Source organism: Agelaius phoeniceus, chromosome 21, assembly GCF_051311805.1.
Source record: "Agelaius phoeniceus isolate bAgePho1 chromosome 21, bAgePho1.hap1, whole genome shotgun sequence".
In the NCBI taxonomy this organism is placed as follows: Eukaryota; Metazoa; Chordata; class Aves; order Passeriformes; family Icteridae; genus Agelaius; species Agelaius phoeniceus.
Window position 1 is genome coordinate 8,120,393 of NC_135285.1, and position 18,784 is coordinate 8,139,176.

General features: G+C 53.1%; 1 protein-coding gene across 7 annotated transcripts in view; it reads right to left on the bottom strand.

Annotated features, from left to right (window-relative positions):
- Positions 1-2,635: 2,635 nt before the first annotated feature.
- VAV2 (vav guanine nucleotide exchange factor 2) overlaps positions 2,636-18,784 on the bottom strand; it is a 120,524-nt gene continuing 104,375 nt past the window's right edge. For 2 of the 7 annotated variants that reach the window (XM_077189313.1, XM_077189311.1), the window contains 18 exons: positions 17,877-17,963; positions 16,891-16,976; positions 16,505-16,637; positions 15,847-15,861; positions 15,335-15,444; positions 14,546-14,647; positions 14,344-14,432; positions 13,617-13,633; positions 12,856-12,877; positions 11,551-11,678; positions 11,296-11,370; positions 10,722-10,774; positions 9,926-10,042; positions 9,721-9,808; positions 9,514-9,637; positions 8,598-8,684; positions 6,561-6,715; positions 2,636-5,015 (listed from right to left, as the gene is read on the bottom strand). In XM_077189313.1, coding sequence (XP_077045428.1) covers positions 4,968-5,015; positions 6,561-6,715; positions 8,598-8,684; positions 9,514-9,637; positions 9,721-9,808; positions 9,926-10,042; positions 10,722-10,774; positions 11,296-11,370; positions 11,551-11,678; positions 12,856-12,877; positions 13,617-13,633; positions 14,344-14,432; positions 14,546-14,647; positions 15,335-15,444; positions 15,847-15,861; positions 16,505-16,637; positions 16,891-16,976; positions 17,877-17,963 — 1,536 coding nt within the window. In that variant the 3' untranslated portion in view covers positions 2,636-4,967. Of the gene's footprint in view, positions 5,016-6,560; positions 6,716-8,597; positions 8,685-9,513; positions 9,638-9,720; positions 9,809-9,925; positions 10,043-10,721; positions 10,775-11,295; positions 11,371-11,550; positions 11,679-12,855; positions 12,878-13,616; positions 13,634-14,343; positions 14,433-14,545; positions 14,648-15,334; positions 15,445-15,846; positions 15,862-16,504; positions 16,638-16,890; positions 16,977-17,876; positions 17,964-18,784 lie in introns of those variants that run through there. The other 5 variants (XM_054646552.2, XM_077189312.1, XM_077189314.1 and 2 more) reach the window with 4 other exon arrangements.

The following is an 18,784-nucleotide window of genomic DNA, read 5'->3' on the forward strand; positions in this document are numbered from 1 at the left end:
CCCAGTTTGGGAAGGGTTTGAGCAGGAGCTGAGGGGTTCCCTTAGTCCAGCTTTATCCCCTGTCTCCAGCAGCATTTCCCCTCCTTTTCCCAGAGACAAAACCAGTTTCTCAGTTTTACAGAGAGAGCCCCAGAAGTTCCTGCAGGCTTCTCCACGGACTAAATTGCTCAGAACAACCACAGAGCTGCAAACAAGTCTAAACTCCTGTTTGCAGTGGGGTGTTTCTGTTTGGCAGGCCAGAACCATTTCATCAGCCTGTCCAAATTATAAATATGACCTTTGGGTTAGAGCAGACCTAGAACAATACAAGCCCAAGTCCACTTCAGCAGCCTGAGCCCTTCACCCAGCTCAGGATGGCCAGTGGGGACAGTGGCAGCTCCCACAGCCCCTCTGAGCCCTGGTGGGACTCCAGAGCAGGAATGAGGGGGGTTAATTTTGGGGTGATCAGTGCAGTGTACAGGGAGCCCACACAGTTCAACCTCCCCCTGTAATTTTTAGGTTAATTCTAAAGTGAAGCAGCGCAGTGGCTCAGGCGCCAGCTGGAGTTTTCTAGGTCACAGCAAACGTGGTTAATGCAGGGCTGAGGCAGCCAGGCGTGCTGCAGGCTGTCAGCATCGCCTCTGCCACCCCAATCCTCATCCTCATCCTCATCCTCATCCTCATCACAGGGCTCAGCTCTGCCCCATAGCCTCACTTTGGGCTTGGGAGGCACCACCAGCACCTGGCCCTGAACCAAAAGCACCCCAATCCCAGAGAGTCCTGCAGGGCAGAGCCGGGCTCAGCCCTCCTCCTGGCCACCCCTGCCTCAGTTTCCCCACGCTGGGGGGCACAGCAGTTTGGCCCCTGGTTTTGGGGTGCCCTGGGCTGGGCTGAGTGAGCTCACCCCAGGGTGGCAGAGGGAGGTGGCCACGCTCTGGCTGGTGGCCAGGGCAGTGCCAGGGCCAGGGCAGGTGGCTGTCACACTGTGACAGGGGCAGCCAGCAAACACAGCCACCCCCATGCTGTGTTTGCTCAGAGCTCATGGCGGGGATTTCGTCAGCAGCTGCTCTTGCTGGGGGAAAAAAAAATCAGAATAATAAATAAAACCCTGTGCCTGGTGTGTGTCCCCCCCAATCCTGGGACAGGCCAGGGGCTGTGCAGGAAAAAAATCAGAATAATAAATAAAATCCTGTGCCTGGTGTGTGTCCCCAATCCTGGGACAGGCAAGGGGCTGTGCAGGAAAAAAAATCAGAATAATAAATAAAACCCCGTGCCTGGTGTGTCCCCCCAATCCTGGGACAGGTCAGGGGCTGTGCAGGAAAAAAATCAGAATAATAAATAAAACCCTGTGGCTGGTGTGTGTCCCCAATCCTGGGACAGGCAAGGGGCTGTGCAGGAAAAAAAATCAGAATAATAAATAAAACCCTGTGGCTGGTGTGTCCCCCCAATCTGGGACAGGCCAGGGGCTGTGCAGGATGGAACCAGCTGTGCTGGCTGGAATTTATTCTGCTGTTAATGGCCCTGGAACGCTGCTCCTGCTCTGGTTACTGCACCTGGCCCTGGCTGGGCACGCTGGATCAATGCCCCATTCATTCCTGAGCTGTCAGAGCCTGCACTGAACAACCCCCAGGAGCAGATTTTGGCACAAAGCTGAGCAAAGCCACTGTGGGGGCACCCACCTGCCAGCTCCAGCCACTCCCCAAGGGCTCAGTGACCCCAGCCCTGGGCTGGCAGGGATGTCCCCAGAGGCAGGACAGAATGGGAACAGATTTTTGCACTGCCCAGCTCTTGGCTGCAGACTGCAGGGCTGCATTTGTGCCATCCCACCCTCCCAGGGCCAGGCTGGGGCTCAGCAGCAGCAGCAGGGGAGGCAGCAGGCACCTAAACCTGGTGTTTAATCTGTGGTGAATGTTGGAGAGATGCCCTGAGACCAAACAGCCACAAGGAAAGGGCTCATCCCAGGCAGGGTCAGCACCTGGACCAAGGCTGAACACCTGGCTGGGCAGCACCTCCCCAAACCAGCATCCAAAATTCAGTGCCCAGCTCACGTCCTGATTCTGTGAGTAAAACCCCTCTGCTCCCTGTACATCCCCTTCCAGCTGAACCTGGGAAAAGTGAAGCACTGGGGCCTCCAAGGGTGGGAAAAATTCATGTTGTTAATGAAATGACATGGCAGCTCACAGGGACATCACATCCCTGCTCAAGGTGAGGCCTCCTGAACAACCACCTCAGGTTTTTATGAGCAACTGTGCAGCTTTTTTATTGCTCTGGAACATGCTGCTGCCTGCAGGGCCGGGTGGGATTGTGGAATATGATATCCAGGAGTGACTAAAAGCCATGGAAAATCAGCCTCTTTCCTTCACCCTGCAGGGGTTCAGCCCAGAAAAAGGAGAGGAGTCACAGGGAAACCTCCTGGATGGGACAACTGCAGGAGTGGCAGCTGCTCCAGGAATGAGAAGGAGCCTGACAGGAACAGGAGGGATCTACTCCAAATTTTGGAGGGTAAAAGCACTTACTGTTCATGCCAGGAATCAGGAAGGATCCATCATCCCTGGGAACTCCCATCTCCCCTGAGCCCCAGTGTAGCCAAGGGGGTTTAGTGACCATGACCCTGACACCCCTGGTACATTAAAAACCATGCCTGGAAAAAAAAACCTATCAGCAAAATTACATTTTATTTTGGTTTTTTTTCCGTTGGGGAATTTACTTTGCTGAATTGTAACTTAAAAAGGCCTGGAAAAACCACATGCAAAAGGGTTTCTAAGTAGCAGCTAAAGTTTCTATTCCAGCATTACAAGCTATTCCAAATGATTTCCAAATTCCCAGCTATAAACTATTCCATTAAACAAACAGCTTTATCTTTAAACCCCCCTCCACCCTACCCCAGTTAGTGCAGTGCAAAGGAAAAACCCAAGGAATTTACATATTATTTTCCAACTCATCCCATTGCAATTCCGAACGTTCTTGCGACGACCTAAAATAATACATCCAATTTTCTCGCCATCATAAAAAAACAACATTTCCCTTTCTTATTCACAGATATATTTGTGGCAAATGGCTGAATAATTACTTACAAACAGAACAATCTCTTTTTTTTTTAACAAGTTTCTTACACCAGTAAACACAAGAGGGAGAGCTCTCTGGGGGAGGGGGTTTGGCAGGGCAGGCAGAGGGTGGGGGTCCCTTTGGGGTCCCTGGGATGGGGCTGTGCTCTCCCAAGGGTGATGCCCTTGCCACCTTACACAATTGGCCACGTTAAAAAGGAAGGGCTGTAAGGCTTTAGGATGTGAGGAAGAACAGGAGCCGCCAGGAGTTTGTGTGTCCCACCCACCCAAAATGCCCCCTCAGCTCCAGCACAGCCTCTGCAATGGCAATGGGACCCTCTGCCCTGCACAGGGGCAGGGAATTCTCAGCTCCCTGCTGGCTGCTGCCCTCAAACTGAGCATGGAGGGGCTGGCTGGGAGGGGTTAGCACCAAACAGTACCTTGGGAATGCCCTGAGCCCCCCGTGTCCCTGTCACCTCCCCTCTGCCCTGGCCAGACCCTGCTGCTCCCACCTCACACCCCACGAGCTGGGGCACTCCCAGAGCTCCAGCAGGAACAGGGAGCAAAGCAGGGGGGCTCTGGGCTTGTCACTGAGCAGCAGCATGTGATTCCCAAGTTAGCATCACTGAGAGATCCAAACTCTTCCATTTCTTAGCCCAAACACGGTTCTGGGGCTGAGGGCAGCAGCACTGCTCACCCCACCAGCGCTGGCATCTCCCAAACTTGCAGCAGGGATCCCACAGCAGGAACCACCCCAAATCTCAGGGGAACAACAGCAGAGCATGGAAGCACCAGCTCAAAATCCCAGGTATTCAGAGAGGCAGCTCCTGGGGCTCAGATACAGGGAATCTGTTCCCTGCCACGCTCCCACACAGGTGTTTTGTTTGTATTTGCACTTTGGGAAGGACAGAGGGTGCTCAGGACACAGAGGGAATGTCACAACACACGGACCTTTACTTGACAGCAGCAGCAGGAACAGCCTGTGGGAGGAAGAGGAAGAGTGGGGGGCAACGCTGCCAGCCCCCAAAAGTGCACACAGCTGGGAAGAGGAGATGCTTTCACAGCTCAGGGACAGGATTCAGGACTGGATACCATAGCCCTTGTTCAGGTGGGTTCACCCTGAGCTCATGAGGTGGGAATTGTCACAGCTGCAAGGAAAATCAGCCTGGCTTGGGGAGGACAGACCCACGGACACATCCTCTGCATGTACCTGGTGCCTTGGTGGCCTCTGAAACCCTTGTGTGGAGCACATCTCCAGTCCTGCAATGCACTGGGACCTCCTGCTCACCAGTGGGACCAGTCTGCTCCCTGGGCACCCCCTGCCTGCAGCAAGGCTGGTGGGACTGAGGTGACTGTGAAGAAAATGGGCTTGGGGGTGCCAAAATGGCTCTTTCCCCTCCTGGCTGACCTGGAGGTCACTTCCAATGCTCACAGCCCTCTCCTCCTCCCGGGCCAGGTGTCCCCACCCTGGCCACAGCACGGTGCTGCCCATGGCTGCCAGGGCCACTGCCAAGATCCTGACCTGGGCACCCCCCTGAGCGTGTGGCAGAGGGTCTGCATTGCGTCCTTGGGGCTCCCTGCCCTGGAACCCCCCAAATTCTCACCCAGGCACAAAACCTCCAGCCTCAGCCTCCCTCCAGCATCCCCAGGGTGGCTGTTAGAAGCCCCTGCCACAGGAGGGGTGCAGTGCCCACGCCCTGCTGGGCACCCAGAGTCTCTGAGCTCTGTCCATCGGGGAGAGCGCGGCTCTCCAGCGGCGCCATCCCACAGCCCAGCAATCTTCTGTACACGGAACAGGGGGCCAGGCTGGGGCAGCCTGCACACAGGGGGGGTCCTGAGGGGCTGCAGGGACAGTCCTGGGAGGTGTCCAGCACGGGGACAGTGTGCTCAGGCTGCAGCTGCTGGCTCCGGGCGCTCGACGACTTCCAGCGGCCACGGCCGCGGTCACTGCACGCCCTCCTCCTCCACGTAGGTCGAGGGAAACCAGCCCACCTGTGGGGGGACAGGACAGGTGAGATGGGGGCTGGGAAGCTCCAGGGAAACAGCACAAAGCCTGCTGGAGTTCAAGGATTTGGAGAACTCAGGGTGGGGTTGCTGGGGTGTCCTGTGCAGGGCCAAGAGTTGGATGTAGCCCCACATTTCTCTTCACAGAGAAAAGCCAGGCACAGTTCTTCCCAAGAATATTTCTGGGATTCACATTCTCTGAACCTCAGAGAAAGGAAAAACAATTCTTATCTGATTTGCTGTGCCAAAGTAGAATGCAATATGGAGACTGTTCACCCAGTGTGAAGGTGTTTTGTTTCCTTGGCCCATCAGGGCCAGGTGTGTGTGCATGGGGACTGTTGGGTGACAGTCACGAGATTCTGGGCAGTTGGGTGCTTGGCAGATTCAGTTTAGATGTAATGTAATATGATATAGAATAATATAGCATAATTAACTAATTAATTAGCCTTCTGATAAGATGGAGTCTTCCTCATCCTTCCTCTGGGGCAAAAACATCAACTATAGTTGGACACCGTGATTCTTGTGGGGCCCTTCCAACTCTGGTTTTATAATGGAGCTCCTGTCCTGTCACTGGGATGATTGCCCTGCCATTAAATGCTGTTGCCAGTCCTGGATGTGCCAGTTCCTGATGGTGTGAGCCCTAATCACCCTAATTTGGGATGGACTAATCACCTTGGACACACTGCCTGCGAGGCACCAGGCAGGAAGAATCTGTCTCCAGAGCTGCAGAATCTGTGGGATAGCAGACCAAGCCAGCAGGCTGCTGAGCCTTCCCCCTGCAGGGCCTGCAGACATCCTCCATGGGTTCAGGGAAGGTCAGACCCTCCCACCACACGCTCCCACCCACCTGTGTGCCCACTGTCACCAAATGGCCACACAGAGGTGGCTCTCATGAGGGGACAACCCACCCAGAATCCAGCAAAGAGTGAGAGGACACGAGACACACCCCCTTCTGTCACCGTCACATTTTCTGGAAAAATCCCCTTGCCCAGGATTCTTCTCCTGGGAAGCTGAGAAGCCTCAGAGAAAAATGAAAACAATATTATCTCATTTGCCTCTCCTGTGTTTTGCTGCTTTGGAATATATTTGGAGATTGTTCACCAACAGGTGGTTGTTTCATTGGTTTCTGGTGTGAACTGTTTTCACTCTTTGGCCAATCAGTGCCAAGCTGTGTCAAGACTCTGGAAAGAGTCACGAGTTTTCATTGTTATCTTTTTAGCTTTCTGTAAGTATCCTTTCTGTATTCTTTAGCATAGTTTAGCTTGGTATTCTTTTATATAATATAGTATCTTAAAATAAGATACTATAATCTTAAAATAAGATACTATAATAATAAAAAATATAAATCAGATAAAATCTTATTTTAAGATGCTATAATAATAATATCTTAGAAGGCTAAATTAGCCTTCTCTGAGAACTGATGGAGTCAGATTCATCATTCCCCCCTTTGTCTGGGGAACCCCACGAACACAAGACCCTTCCCTCTTGTGAGGAGAGCAGGAACAGGGCAGGAATTCCCCTGGAGGCACTCACCCTTCCGTTGGTCTCCCCCTTCCACCATCCCTGGTCCCCTCCAATTCTGCTGTAGATCTTCACCACGTCCCCCTCGCGCAGCGACAGCTCCCGCATGTCCCGCGCCGCGAAGTTGTACCGTGCCACGGCCGTGCCTATGACCCGGGGGGTGAACACTGCCAGGGGACAAAGCATGGCCTCAGCAGCAGCCCCACGCTGGCTGAAGCCTGGGGAAAGCTTGCAGAGGTTCAACCTGGGTTTCCCACCATGGCACCGAGAGCTGGAGCTGCTCGGAGGGAGGGGCGGCGTCAGCCGAGCCCGGCACGGGTGGGGTGGTCAGGGTTAAACTGATGGGTTCCTGATGGGTTTGAAGGGTTCTGTGGGCTTGGGAAGCTCCTCTCTGCTGGTCAGGGGTTTGGTGGGGGTCATTGGGGTGAAGGGCACTTTTGGGAGGTGGTAAAAGGGAGGATTTTGTAGGAACACACAACCATTAACAAAGACATGATGGGGAAATGCTGTCCAGCTCTCAGTGTGAGCTCTGGGAGATTGCCTTGTGGAGCTGCCACCCAGCTCCCAGCACCTGATGGAACCACTTTGTGAATCAACTTGGATTTAAGCTACCTCAAAACCAGAGTTACTGGGAATGGGTTCTCCTAGAGGTATTGAGTGAATCCTGTGTGCTTTGCCATGAGGAAGAACCAGCTCCTAACCTGGAACCTCCCTGCTCCTGTCCCTTGGTCCCATTAGAGACCAAATGGTGCCAAACCCTGAGACTGAGCAGCACCTTGGGATGAGGAGATGAGCCCAGGAGCCATCCCAGGAGCACAGACCCAAGGATCTCCATCACTTCAGGCAGGGGATGCTCAGGGGAAGCACAAGGAGGGGGAAGGCAAGGGCAGCACTCAGCATTCCTGCCCCAAGGTCTGGGCACAGGGAAAAAAGGCTGGAGAACCACAGTGGAGGGATGGGATGGGCAGAGGAGGAGAAAAATGCACATCCTCTGAAGTTCACAAAAAAAGGAATAAACACCCTGAGGGGATGCTGTGCTTCACTCCCCTCTTTCTCCCAGGATTTCCAAGGGTTAATTTCAACTCTAAAAGTGTGCAAACCAAGGTTGAACACAGTTTGAGGGAAAGCTTTGCCCAGGTTTTCAGCTCTTGGCATGGAAGGAGATGAGGATGATGATGGTGTTGGACACACAATGTGCAACCACTGGAGGGTTTGTCCATCCTGGCCAGGCAGCCAGGCTGGAGGATGGACAGAAATCATGGCAGCTTTGAGCTCTGTCATCAGGAGCTTGCTCAGAGCCCCTTGCTACACAGAAAACCTCCTGCAATACTTTCTATGCAGTTAGAGAATCTCAAAATCCCAGATTTGTGCTTGAAAAGTTCAGTGCTCTTCCCAGCCACAGCACCAAGGAAGGCACACGTGGCTTTGCTGGTTGATTTTCTCTGTCGAGACTGAAAGATAAAAACTTCAATGGGAAGAAACTCTGGCAGGAATTTGCTCTGATCCCATCAGGAGGGAGGATGACACCAGCCTGGAAAGGATGGCACTGCACTCTCTGCAGGGACACTGAGCCCCAAAACACAGCTGAGAGCACAGGTGTGTCCCTGTCCCCTCAGCAAGGGGCTCCTGAGCAGCCCCAGAGAGCAGAGCTCAAACCCTGGGATGTTCTCCTGGAGGACAAGGAGGGGCAGGCTGGCACAGGGTGAGATGCTGATGCTCAGGGTGAGACACATGGGATAAGCAGGTCGAGCTTGAAGTACATCTGAGATCCCAAAGTGCTACATCCCCTTTTTTTGGGTTAATTTTAGCCCCTTTTCTCAAACAGCAACAAGTCCATCTCCTCCCTGCCTCGATTTTGGGGAGTGCATTTTGCTGCCAACGAAGCCAGGGTTAATTCAACTAATTAAGTGATTTCCCAGGGCAGCACTGGGGACCCCCTGAACTGCCTGTGGGGATGGAGGGACAGGGGGGACCCCACAGGTCCCACTGGTGATGGCTTTCAAGCTGGGGATGGTGGCAGGTCTCTCCAGCAGGGAGAGGCACTGGTACCTGACCAGAAGGGACTGGAGGAGCTCTGAGAAGAAAAGTTGAGGCCCTGAGGACTGAGAAAAGAAAAGTTGTAGGAAGCGCAGGAGGCTGCAAAGAGGTTAGAGAGAAACAGAAAGAGGCAGAACACGCATTAAAAAGGAAATTAAAATAAAATATTATAAGGCACAATGCTTTAAAAGCTGATGGAGGGATTCAGGGCAAAGCATGCAGAGGGTCTTTGCAAGGGCTCCAAGCTGGGACAGCTGAGAAAAGGTCTGGCCACAGCCCCACAGCCACTGGGGACTCAAAATTCATCCTAGGGTTGTATTTAATGCAAAAGGATATTTAACCAGCTTCTAAAACCTATCTTTATTTTTAACTAAATAAAAAGTTATTTTTCCCCATAAAGCAGTTAGTTCTGCACTCAGGTTTTTGGACAAAACAACATCTTGCATTATTGTACTTTTTTCCTCCTGTTTATTTTGATTTTTCCTTTCTTTTAGATACAGACTTACCCCTTCACCCATCACCTCCATTAAAGGAGTCCCACTGGGATTCAAACCACCACAAGTGACACTGGAACCAGATCCATTAAAACACAAACATCTCACGTGGGTGGGAGAGACAGGATAAATCCCACCAAGTGAACATCACATCCCTGCTCCCAACCAGAGGGTGGGCAAACCACAGGGTGGAAAACCACAGGAGGGGAACCAGCCTGTCCCAGCAAAAACTGTCCCTTCAGAGAGCCCCAGCTTGGCCAGACCCCACCACCTCCGGCGAGACCCATCCTGAAAATGCCACCAGCCCTGAAGGACTAATCTGCAAAGTGAGCAGCTCAAACCCTAGAGAGAAGCTGCCAATTCCTTCATCCACTGCTCCTAGAGCTGGCAGGAGGGGGCAGGAATGTTTTCCATGTGAGCCCAGCTGGGTTTACCTGGGGAGCGGGTGAAGGTCCTGGAGGTAGAGCGCTCCCGGGATTTGTAGGGGTATTTCAGAGTTGTGTCCAGCTGCTTGAAGCTCTCCTTCAGAGAGTGGCTCTGGTAGTACTCAACCAGCTCCTGGGGAGGAAGGAGAGGCACCTGGCTGTCTCTGCCACCCCCCTGTAGCAGAGGCAGTGCTACAAGGGGGAACAGAAACCCACCAGCAAGCTCTCAAACTTCTTGGCCTCCGTGATGTGGATCCAGTTGTCCTTCTCCACCACCTTGATGTGCTTCACCTCCTCGTTGAACCTGCCAACGACAGCAAAGGCACTCAAAAAAACCCACAGACACGTGCTCCAGCCCTGGCTCGACCTCTGTGGGTGAGAAATGTTGAATTATTAAGTTCCTAAAGGGGGAATTACTCACTTAATACTGATGGCAAAGCGCTCGGCCTCAGCCGGCCGCTCCCGGATCAGGTAGGTGCCACTGACGTGGGACTTGAGCAGGTTGTCTGTCTGGTGCCTCTCCATGTTCCCTGCAAACCTGAGCCCACAGGTTAATTAGTCCATTTAATTCATTAAAATGAACTTGTACCTTTGAACAGGCACGTTTTGGATAAAAAGAGACATCTTTTTTAAAGGCATGAAGGATGGAAGGCAGGTGGAGAAGCATCTGAAATATGCTGAGCAGGAAAGGAAGTGCCCTGAGATATACAAGAAGCTGCTGAGCCACTGAAACACACACACAGAGTGGCCCCTTCCCTTTGAAGTACCTGACACCTGGAAAACCCCACTAATTGAGAATAAGCCTCCAGGTTAATGAGGCCTCAGCAAGAGCTGGAAGAGCAGGGCTAATTTATATCCATGAATTCATAAACCTGGCTGGAGCTGGAGAGAAGGAGCAGCAGGCAAGCCAAGCACAGCCTCTCCTGCCAAGGCAGCCGTCGCCACCTCCCTTCCACAATCAATTTCTGGGCACAGAAAATGGGAAGAGAACCCAGCATCTCCCTTTTTGCCTCTGAGCCTCTCCACCAGTGAAGAAACCCCCAGAGCTGCTGCCAGGGCTTTCAACACCCCCCAGCCACCACCGTGGCAGCTCCATGGCCACGGACAAAGCTGGATGCAGAGCTCTGCTGGTCTGCATGAGGAATTCCTTCCTGGAGAGGATTGCTGAGCAATCAGCACCCAGAAGGCCAGGCTGGTCTGTGTCTGTGCCCACTCACCAGGGGTAGGCCGTGTAGTCGATCTCCCGCGAGGCCGGCCGGCTGTTGGGGGGCTGCAAATGGACAATTGCTCATTAGTCCAGAGCCAGCAGCTCCTCAGGCTGTGCAGCACGTGGGGGATGCTCCTCTCCACGGGAGGCTTCCCTCTGCCAAGCCATTCCCTGGATTCTGGGCTTGGGCAGAGGAGGGCAGTGTTGTAGCTGAGCATTTCCCTCCCCGCTCCCAGCTGTGTTTGTTCATTTACCTGAGTGGTTTTTAATTGGGAAGCAGCTGACAACATTACAGCAAGCAGCTAAAAGCAATTAAAACAAACTAAATGCAGTTTTCCTGCACTGGGCCTGATCTGCAGCACTCTGCCTCTGGGTCAGAGAAGGAACAGAGCTGGATCTAATGGTGCCAACCCCAGCCTTGGGAACAGGGCTGGGATCACCCTGCCCTGGCACCATGGCAGGAGGGATCCACCTCCCCTGTGAGACAGAGGCCTTGCTGAAGGTCCATGGAAGGGCTGAGAAGGGTGACAGGGACAATCCCACCCAGCTGGCAGCACCAGCTCCGTCCCCTGTCTGGCACTTACCCTGGCATCCACAGGGCAGGGTTTCACTGAGGAGCTGGGGAAATAACCCGACTTCTTGGTCTGCAGCAGCCTCCCCTGCAAAGCCAGGCTGGGCATCAGACTGGGGCGAGCACTGGTGGCACTGGGCAGGGGTGGGGACAGGCCCCAAACTGCCTCCCAACCCCCAGCACACCCCTGCACCAGGAAAGCCCCAAAACCAAAGGGATAATGCAGAAGTCACTGGTTTAGGAGCTTCCCAGGAGGAATCACCCTCACCTCCCACCACGGTGAGTCAGGGTCCCCCCTCAGCAGCTCCATCACGTCCCCAATCTGAAAGGTCAGCACTGGCTTCCCAGGAGGGGCTGGGTTTCCATGGTAATTCTGAACAGCCACCATTTTAGGACCTGGCAGAGAAGCAAAACAGTTTCACAACCTTGTCCCAGCTGAAAAAACCCCAAAGAGAACCCCCCCTGCTGAAGGCTGCTCTCCCCATCCCCTGACAGGGCACAGCAGGCAGGATTTAGGGGCAGGAAACATGAAAGCAGAGAGGAATGGTGTCCACAGTGAATGTTCTTGGCTCCTGCAGTTACATGCATGATTGAGTTCCCTGAGCAAAAATAAACCCAGAGGAGGGACCCAGCCAAGCTGCAGCTCCAGCTCCCAGCCCTGCACCTGGATCTGAGCCTCACCAAGGAGCTCAAACCCAGGAGAGGAGAGGGCAATCAAGGAGAGGAGCTCTTGCCAGGCAGTGCCTGGCCAGCAGCAAGACCCCACAATTGCAAAAGGGAGCAGTGAACACTCAGCTACCACTGAAAATCAGCTGGACCTGGGACTCAGAACGCCCCTGAAGCTCCCAGGCAAAGTCCACTTGTCTCGCCAACAACTGCACATTAAATAAACTTCCCCCAGTGCACCAAACCCACAGTGTTTATCCTCAAAGTGCCTCCCCACCTCTGCCTCTCCCCTCCCAGCAAGAGCACTCTGTGCTTGTTTTGTTGGGATTTGTTGTTTTTTTTCTAACCACAAATTTGATTCAGGTTTCTTTTTGCCAGGCTTGGCTTTCCTTCCATCAGAAAGAGCACAAAAACAAATTGTTCTTCTCCTTTGAGCCACAGCAGGGGCAGGGCAGGCCCAGAGCTCTGTCCAGGCAAGTTTTAAACACAGGAAGATAAAAAGTTCTTGCAGTAACCTTTGTGACTGATGGCCCATCAGAGCCCTGAGCACACTGGACATGCCAGCAGGAAGATGCTGCCCATCAGCAACAAATCTCCCTGCCAGAACCTGCCTGCTCTGCCCTGGGGGTTGATTTGGCACCAGGATGTCGTGCCAGGCTCTCCTGGCTGTGATGGGCAGCAGCTTTGCTGGCCAGGGGCACGAGGGCACCAAAGAAATTCAGGGGCAGCAGGGACAGGAGAGTCCCCAGTGCCCCATGGCTGGCCATGGGGGAGCACAGGACCCTTCTGCAGGCACTAAAGCTCTTTGCTGGGTGTGGAAGGAGCCTCCCCCTCCCAAACACCCAGTGTTGGGGGTTCCTACAGCCACAACCCATCCCTGCCCTCTGTCCCACAGCAATGCCCTTACCAGGTCCTGCACCCAGTGAGTCCTGCAAAGAAAGAGAAAAAAAACTCAGTGAGGACACATCAGCCTCAGCTCTCCCCACCTGCACCCACCTGATGCCTCTGGCATGAGAAAAACCCTCCCCAAACTCCCTGGCATCCCCCAGCCCATGGTGCTCACCCCAGCTGGGTGCTGGCACCTCCTGAGGGCTCTGGGGCTGCTTAAACTGGGCCAGTTCTAGGCTGGACAGGAGGCCACTGGTCCCCAGTCCTGTCCCAGTGGTCCCAGTCCTGTCCCAGTTGTCCCCAGTCCTGTCCCAGTGCTCCCAGTCCTGTCCCAGTTGTCCCCAATCCTGTCCCAGTGCTCCCAGTCCTGTCCCAGTTGTCCCCAATCCTGTCCCACTGCTCCCAGTCCTGTCCCAGTCCTGTCCCACTGCTCCCAGTCCTGTCCCACTGCTCCCAGTCCTGTCCCAGTTGTCCCCAGTCCTGTCCCACTGGTCCCCAATCCTGTCCCAGTGGTCCCCAATCCTGTCCCAGTTGTCCCCAGTCCTGTCCCACTGGTCCCAGTCCTGTCCCAGTGCTCCCAGTCCTGTCCCAGTTGTCCCCAATCCTGTCCCAGTTGTCCCCAGTCCTGTCCCACTGCTCCCAGTCCTGTCCCAGTTGTCCCCAGTCCAGTCCCAGTGCTCCCAGCCCTGTCCCACGGGTGAGACCCCTCTGAGGCCAGGGCTGGCTCTTCCCAGGAGCTGGACAGGACACAGGGGGTGAGGCAGAGGCCAAAGCACGTACCTGGTCTGCTGAAGAACCTGCAAGAGAAATGGTGGGGAAGGGGTTAATTTAGCAGGCATCAAACCCCATTTTCTGGTTCTCCTGATGCTCTGAGTGTCCCAGGGTGTGCAGCTGAAGCAGGAAGGCCAAAGCAGAGGTGGGGACACTTGGGTCACTGCTCTGCTCTGGGGGGCACTGAGCCACACAGGGCCATTCCCTCACTGCCACCAAGTCCTGCACTTTTGTTCCTCCCTCCCTCCCTCCACTCCTCACCCAAAATCTTCCCAAAGCCCCCCTGTGACCCTCCCTGGAGCATCACCAGGGGTCTGCCCTAGGTGGGCACAGGGGAGCCCCAGCTTGGCCCGGTTTAGACCAAGGACACAAATTTCTGCTGTACTTTGGGGCATTTGGGGCCCAGAGAGGAGCTCTCTGTTCAGCAGAAATGCTCTCCCTGCTGCAGACCCTCCTGCTTTCACTGTAAAATGATGAAGAATTGAGAATCTCTCTTCAATGCCCACCCACAGAGCTGCTGTGATTCCCTGCCATCCATGGGATGAACTCTTTGTTTTGGAGAATTTTGGCTGCTTTGTTTGCAGTTTAAACCATCAACCAACGTGAATTACAGCCCTGGCAGGTGGGGTGGGAGGATACTTGTATTTTTTTATGCATTAACAAACATCATTGTTTGATAAAGCGAATTTCTCAGATCATCCATGGGCAGCAATGAGCTGCTCATCAAATTACTCACCCATCTTGCAGGGAGGAATAATCTCCAAGCACTCCTTGTGAGCACCTGCTCCACATTTGGGGCAAAGATAGCCCTGGTAGAAGGTTCCTCTGTGCCACAAAAAAAAAAAAAAAAAAAAAGTCAGAAAATCCTAATCCAGCCTCAGCTTTGAGATTTTTCTTTCTGTGTTTTACTGCAGAACAGCAGGAAGGCTGCTGCTCACCTCAGGAACATCCTGCAGGCTTTGCAGTTGGTTGTCTTTTCAAATGTGTACATCTGGAAGTTGTGGTGGTTTGCATTGGCTTTCTCTGGCTTGATGTTGGACCTGAGGGAAAGGAGCTGGGGGTTATCAGCCTGTCCCCAGGGGGCTGTGGCATTTCAGTGACAGCCTGGACACCACACAGACACCAAATCAGTGTGGGAGGAGATCAGGGCTTGGTTGTGGAGGGAGGATTTTGCCTTCCCCTGTGACAGGAGTCATGGGTTTGGCCTGAGTTAAGCATCAGCCCAAGCCCTGCTGTGCTCAGGACCAGGTCCTGCAGCACCTCCCTCCCTCCCCACCCTGTTCCTGCTGCACCCTGGTGCTTCCCCATGGCCAGGACCAGGGTGAGCTGCCCTTCCAGAGAACCACAGAAAGCTCAGGGTTGGACATTTAAAATCATCCCATCCCATTCCACACCTCCCACTATCCCAGGGTGCTCCAACCCCATCCAGCCTGGCCTTGGGCACTGCCAGGGATCCAGGGGCACCCACAGCTCCTCTGGGCACCTGTGCCAGGGCCTGCCCACTCTTTGGGGGAGGGAAAGAAGGAATTGGGAAGGATTCCTTGCCAATATCCCCTCTCAGTGTCAGAGATGCCTCGGTGGGGATGCTCAGAGAACAGTTCCAAGCTCCATCCAGCCCCCATGAGCTTCCCCAGCCAGAGCTGCTCTGCAGTGCCCTGATGGCACAAACCACTTTCCCCCCATGCCTGGCAGCTGCACCCAGGGCTAGAGCAGCCACTCATGCTCACATGGCCATTTCAAACTGCTCCATCCACTTCCTCTTCATCTCCTCAGTCTTGCAGAAGAACTGGAAGCCCTGTTTGCCCTGCAGGTGGATCAGGTAGAAGCCATAGGACCACTGCAAGGGGAAAAAGAGCTGATCTCGCAGCAGAACACACCACACCTCCACTCACATAGCTCAGGGACCCCTCTGAGTGCCTGTCCCTGCCCCCTGAGCTGAGCCATGGCCAGGGACAGCAGGAGGAGGATGCAGAGCTCCCTGTTTCTCTAACACATCCCAGCTAATGATGCCTGCAGCGCCTGGGCGCTGTGCACTTGGAGCAGGCAGGATTTCATGGTGGCAGATGAGAGAACACAGATTCTTCTGCTCCACTGGATCCTCCCCAGCCATTCTGTCTGGGGCTGACAGCAAGGGACAGCCCAGGAGGAGCATGTGAGCTGCCCAGTGCACATATGCTCAGCCTGTCTCGTCAGCACGCTGCACGCAAACACACCACTGCCACAGGGGTGCTCTGCTTACCATTTTTCCATGGGACTAGGAAGCATAGGAGAGCAAAGTGGAGAGAGATTTCGTTAAAACACAAAGCCAGCAGCATTCCCTCAGCAGCTCTTGGCTGTTCTCACCCCCAGTGTCCCTTACCCCATCTGCTCTCCCCATGGCATGGGAGTGGATTCAGCTAAAGGGGCTCATCTAAAGCAAGAGCTGGGAGGTTTTTCCTCCATGGCTGCAGAGTGAGCATCAAAGCACAGGGAAATGATGTTCCTTCAGCGCTTTGAGTGCCAATTCTGGCAGCCTGGTGTGCAAAGCTGCCTTTCCAGGCTCCTCCACCCTGCAGCTTGTGGGAGAAAGAACATCCTGGACCTTCCCTCCCTCCTCCCTGCCCTCCTCTCCTGCCCATCTGATGTTTGCTCTCTGACACTGGGCCAGAAAGCAGAGAGCAGCTTCCTCCCTCCTAACTCCAACCACCCCAGCCTCCTCAGGGCTGTTCTGCCAGGACACAGGTCAAGGATCCAGCCCAGCCCCACATTAATAAACATTTCCCAATGCTATTTAAGGCTGCCTTGAAAGTTGAGCATTTATTTTCCAGCTTTTTTTCCTATTTTAAAAGGCTAATGGGAACATACTACCCTGAAACAGCTCCAAAATGGTCTCCAGAGCTAATCCTTAGTCCACCTACCTTCTTAATGTCCTTGTTATTCATGGGGTCATCAGTCATCTTGTGGAAGAGCAGCTCAATAATTTCCTTCAGCTCATAATTGTATCCTTTCCTCTTGCAGACGATCACCACTTTATCAAATAAAAATAAATACCTGCCCAAAGCAAGCAAATAAACAAGCAAGCCAGTCAAACACATCATTAAAAAATCCAGGGGGAAAGATTTGTAAAGTTCTGAGGAGCTCCCCAGCTCAGTGTTCAGTGTTTGTGTCCTGCTGTGATTTCACATGGATGCTGGCTTATGGCAGTGAAATTCCAGGCAGTAATTAAAGAAATGAGCTCAGGGGGAATCATTAGATGAGGACACATTGAATTTGGGGACACTGGGGACAGGGGCCACTCACTCACCTGTCCTGCTTGGTGTGGTTCACTATGGAGCGCACCTTGAGCTCGCCGTCGATCTTGGGCCTCCCAAACTCCTCCAGCTTCACTTGCTGCAGGAGCAAAGCAGGGCTCAGGGCCTGGAACGCTGCCCTGGGCAGGTGGGAACCCAGGGCTGGCTGGATTCACCCCCCAGCCCTGCCAAAGCCCCTGGGAGCAGCAGCACCCCCGGCCAGGGGAGCGAGGATGCTCCAAGGGGAGCCTGGCCATGAGCACGGGGACAGGACCCCAGGAACCCCCAGAGCTCCAGCACTGGCACCCAGGGCAAGGCTCAGCAGCCAAAGCGTTTTTTGCAAACCCTTCCCCACCTGCAATAAGCTATTTTTCAGGGGTTTCCACAATAATTAAGGATTTTGTCTCTGTTAAACAGCCATCAATTAAAAGTTCATCGTTTCCAAATGAAGGCAAGGCTTAAAGCCCCCAAACCCAGCACCACTCCAGGTCTGCTGAGGCACAGCAACAGGGCTGAGTGTTTGACACCTCTGCAGTTTGGAGGATGAGTTCTCATTAAAATACCTAATTGAAATTTTTGGGGATTCGGTGCCTCTTTACATGAGCCCTTCCCCTCCCCTTTCAGTTAACCTCTGTCCTCTTAAAACCAAAAGAAAACCTCTTTTTAAATAAAGCCAGATAGGCATCTTGAGGAGCTTCTGTGTCCTCCCTACACTGATAATGTGAGAAAAAGCTGAAGAAACATTTTCAGTGTAACACCAGCAAGAGAAACCACTCTCCATCCCAGGCAAAGCAGTTTTGTGATGGAGCATCCACCTCTGGGCCATCAGCAAATCATGAGAGAGTCTGAACACATGGGGATCTTTCAGCACATCAGAATAAGTAGTAATTGCCCAAAAAACCCAAATACATAATAATAATAATCAATTAATTAACAATAATCAATTAATTAATTAATAATAATAAAATTAAACTGGGTTCAAGAGGTTTTCCAACTTTACCAGGTTTTCTATAGAGCTCTGAAATTCACTTATTTTCTTCAAAGTCTCTTTGTCCCTCTTGACTTCATTGATGTACATGGCCAAGTCCTTAAAAGAAAAAAAGGGCGAATAGTGATTTTTACTTTACCCAGGAGAACAAACATGAGCCTGGCTCCCTGAATCCCTCAGGAGTCTGAGCAGGTGACAGAGCCAGGCAGGTGCTGCAATGTTTTCCATTTCCCAGAAGATGGCAATGCATGAATCCATGGCAATGCACGAATCCATGGCAATGCACGAATCCATGGCAGCACAGCGGCCCCAAACCCCAAATTTTCATCCATCAAAGAGAAGGAACCATCCCTTCCACTGGAACAACTTCTTGCACCTTTCAGAGTGGATTTGCTGTGCCTGTTTGCCTCTTATCTGCTCCCTCCTTGACCTCAACAACAGCTCTTGTCAACTTGGATTAAATCTGAGCAGGGGATTTTTTAAGACATCCCCCCCGGGTCAGACCTGGCTCAGCTCCCCAACACAAGGAGGGTTAATCACATCCCATAATCACAGATCTACGTGACAATACTTGTAACATCACCAGGCCAAGGGCTGGCAGGGATGGTGATGAGAAATGACACAACCAAAAGGATTCTGAAGCAGGGAAACACAATCCCAGGGAAACACAACCCCAGCATCAACCAGGACTTGAAACAACAACCTGCAAATGTTGGCTCTGGAATTTCACTGGGAGCTGCCTCTCCCCCACCACTGGGAGCTCAGTCTGGCATTCCCAAGGCAGAGGCTGGTACCTGCACCAAAAAACCCCACTATAAATGATTTTTTTTGGTGCAAATCCTGCCCTCGCCTTGCAGAACCAACTCTTCCAGCAAAATAAAAGGGAGCCGAATCCCTTTGGGAATGTCACTGCATCCACC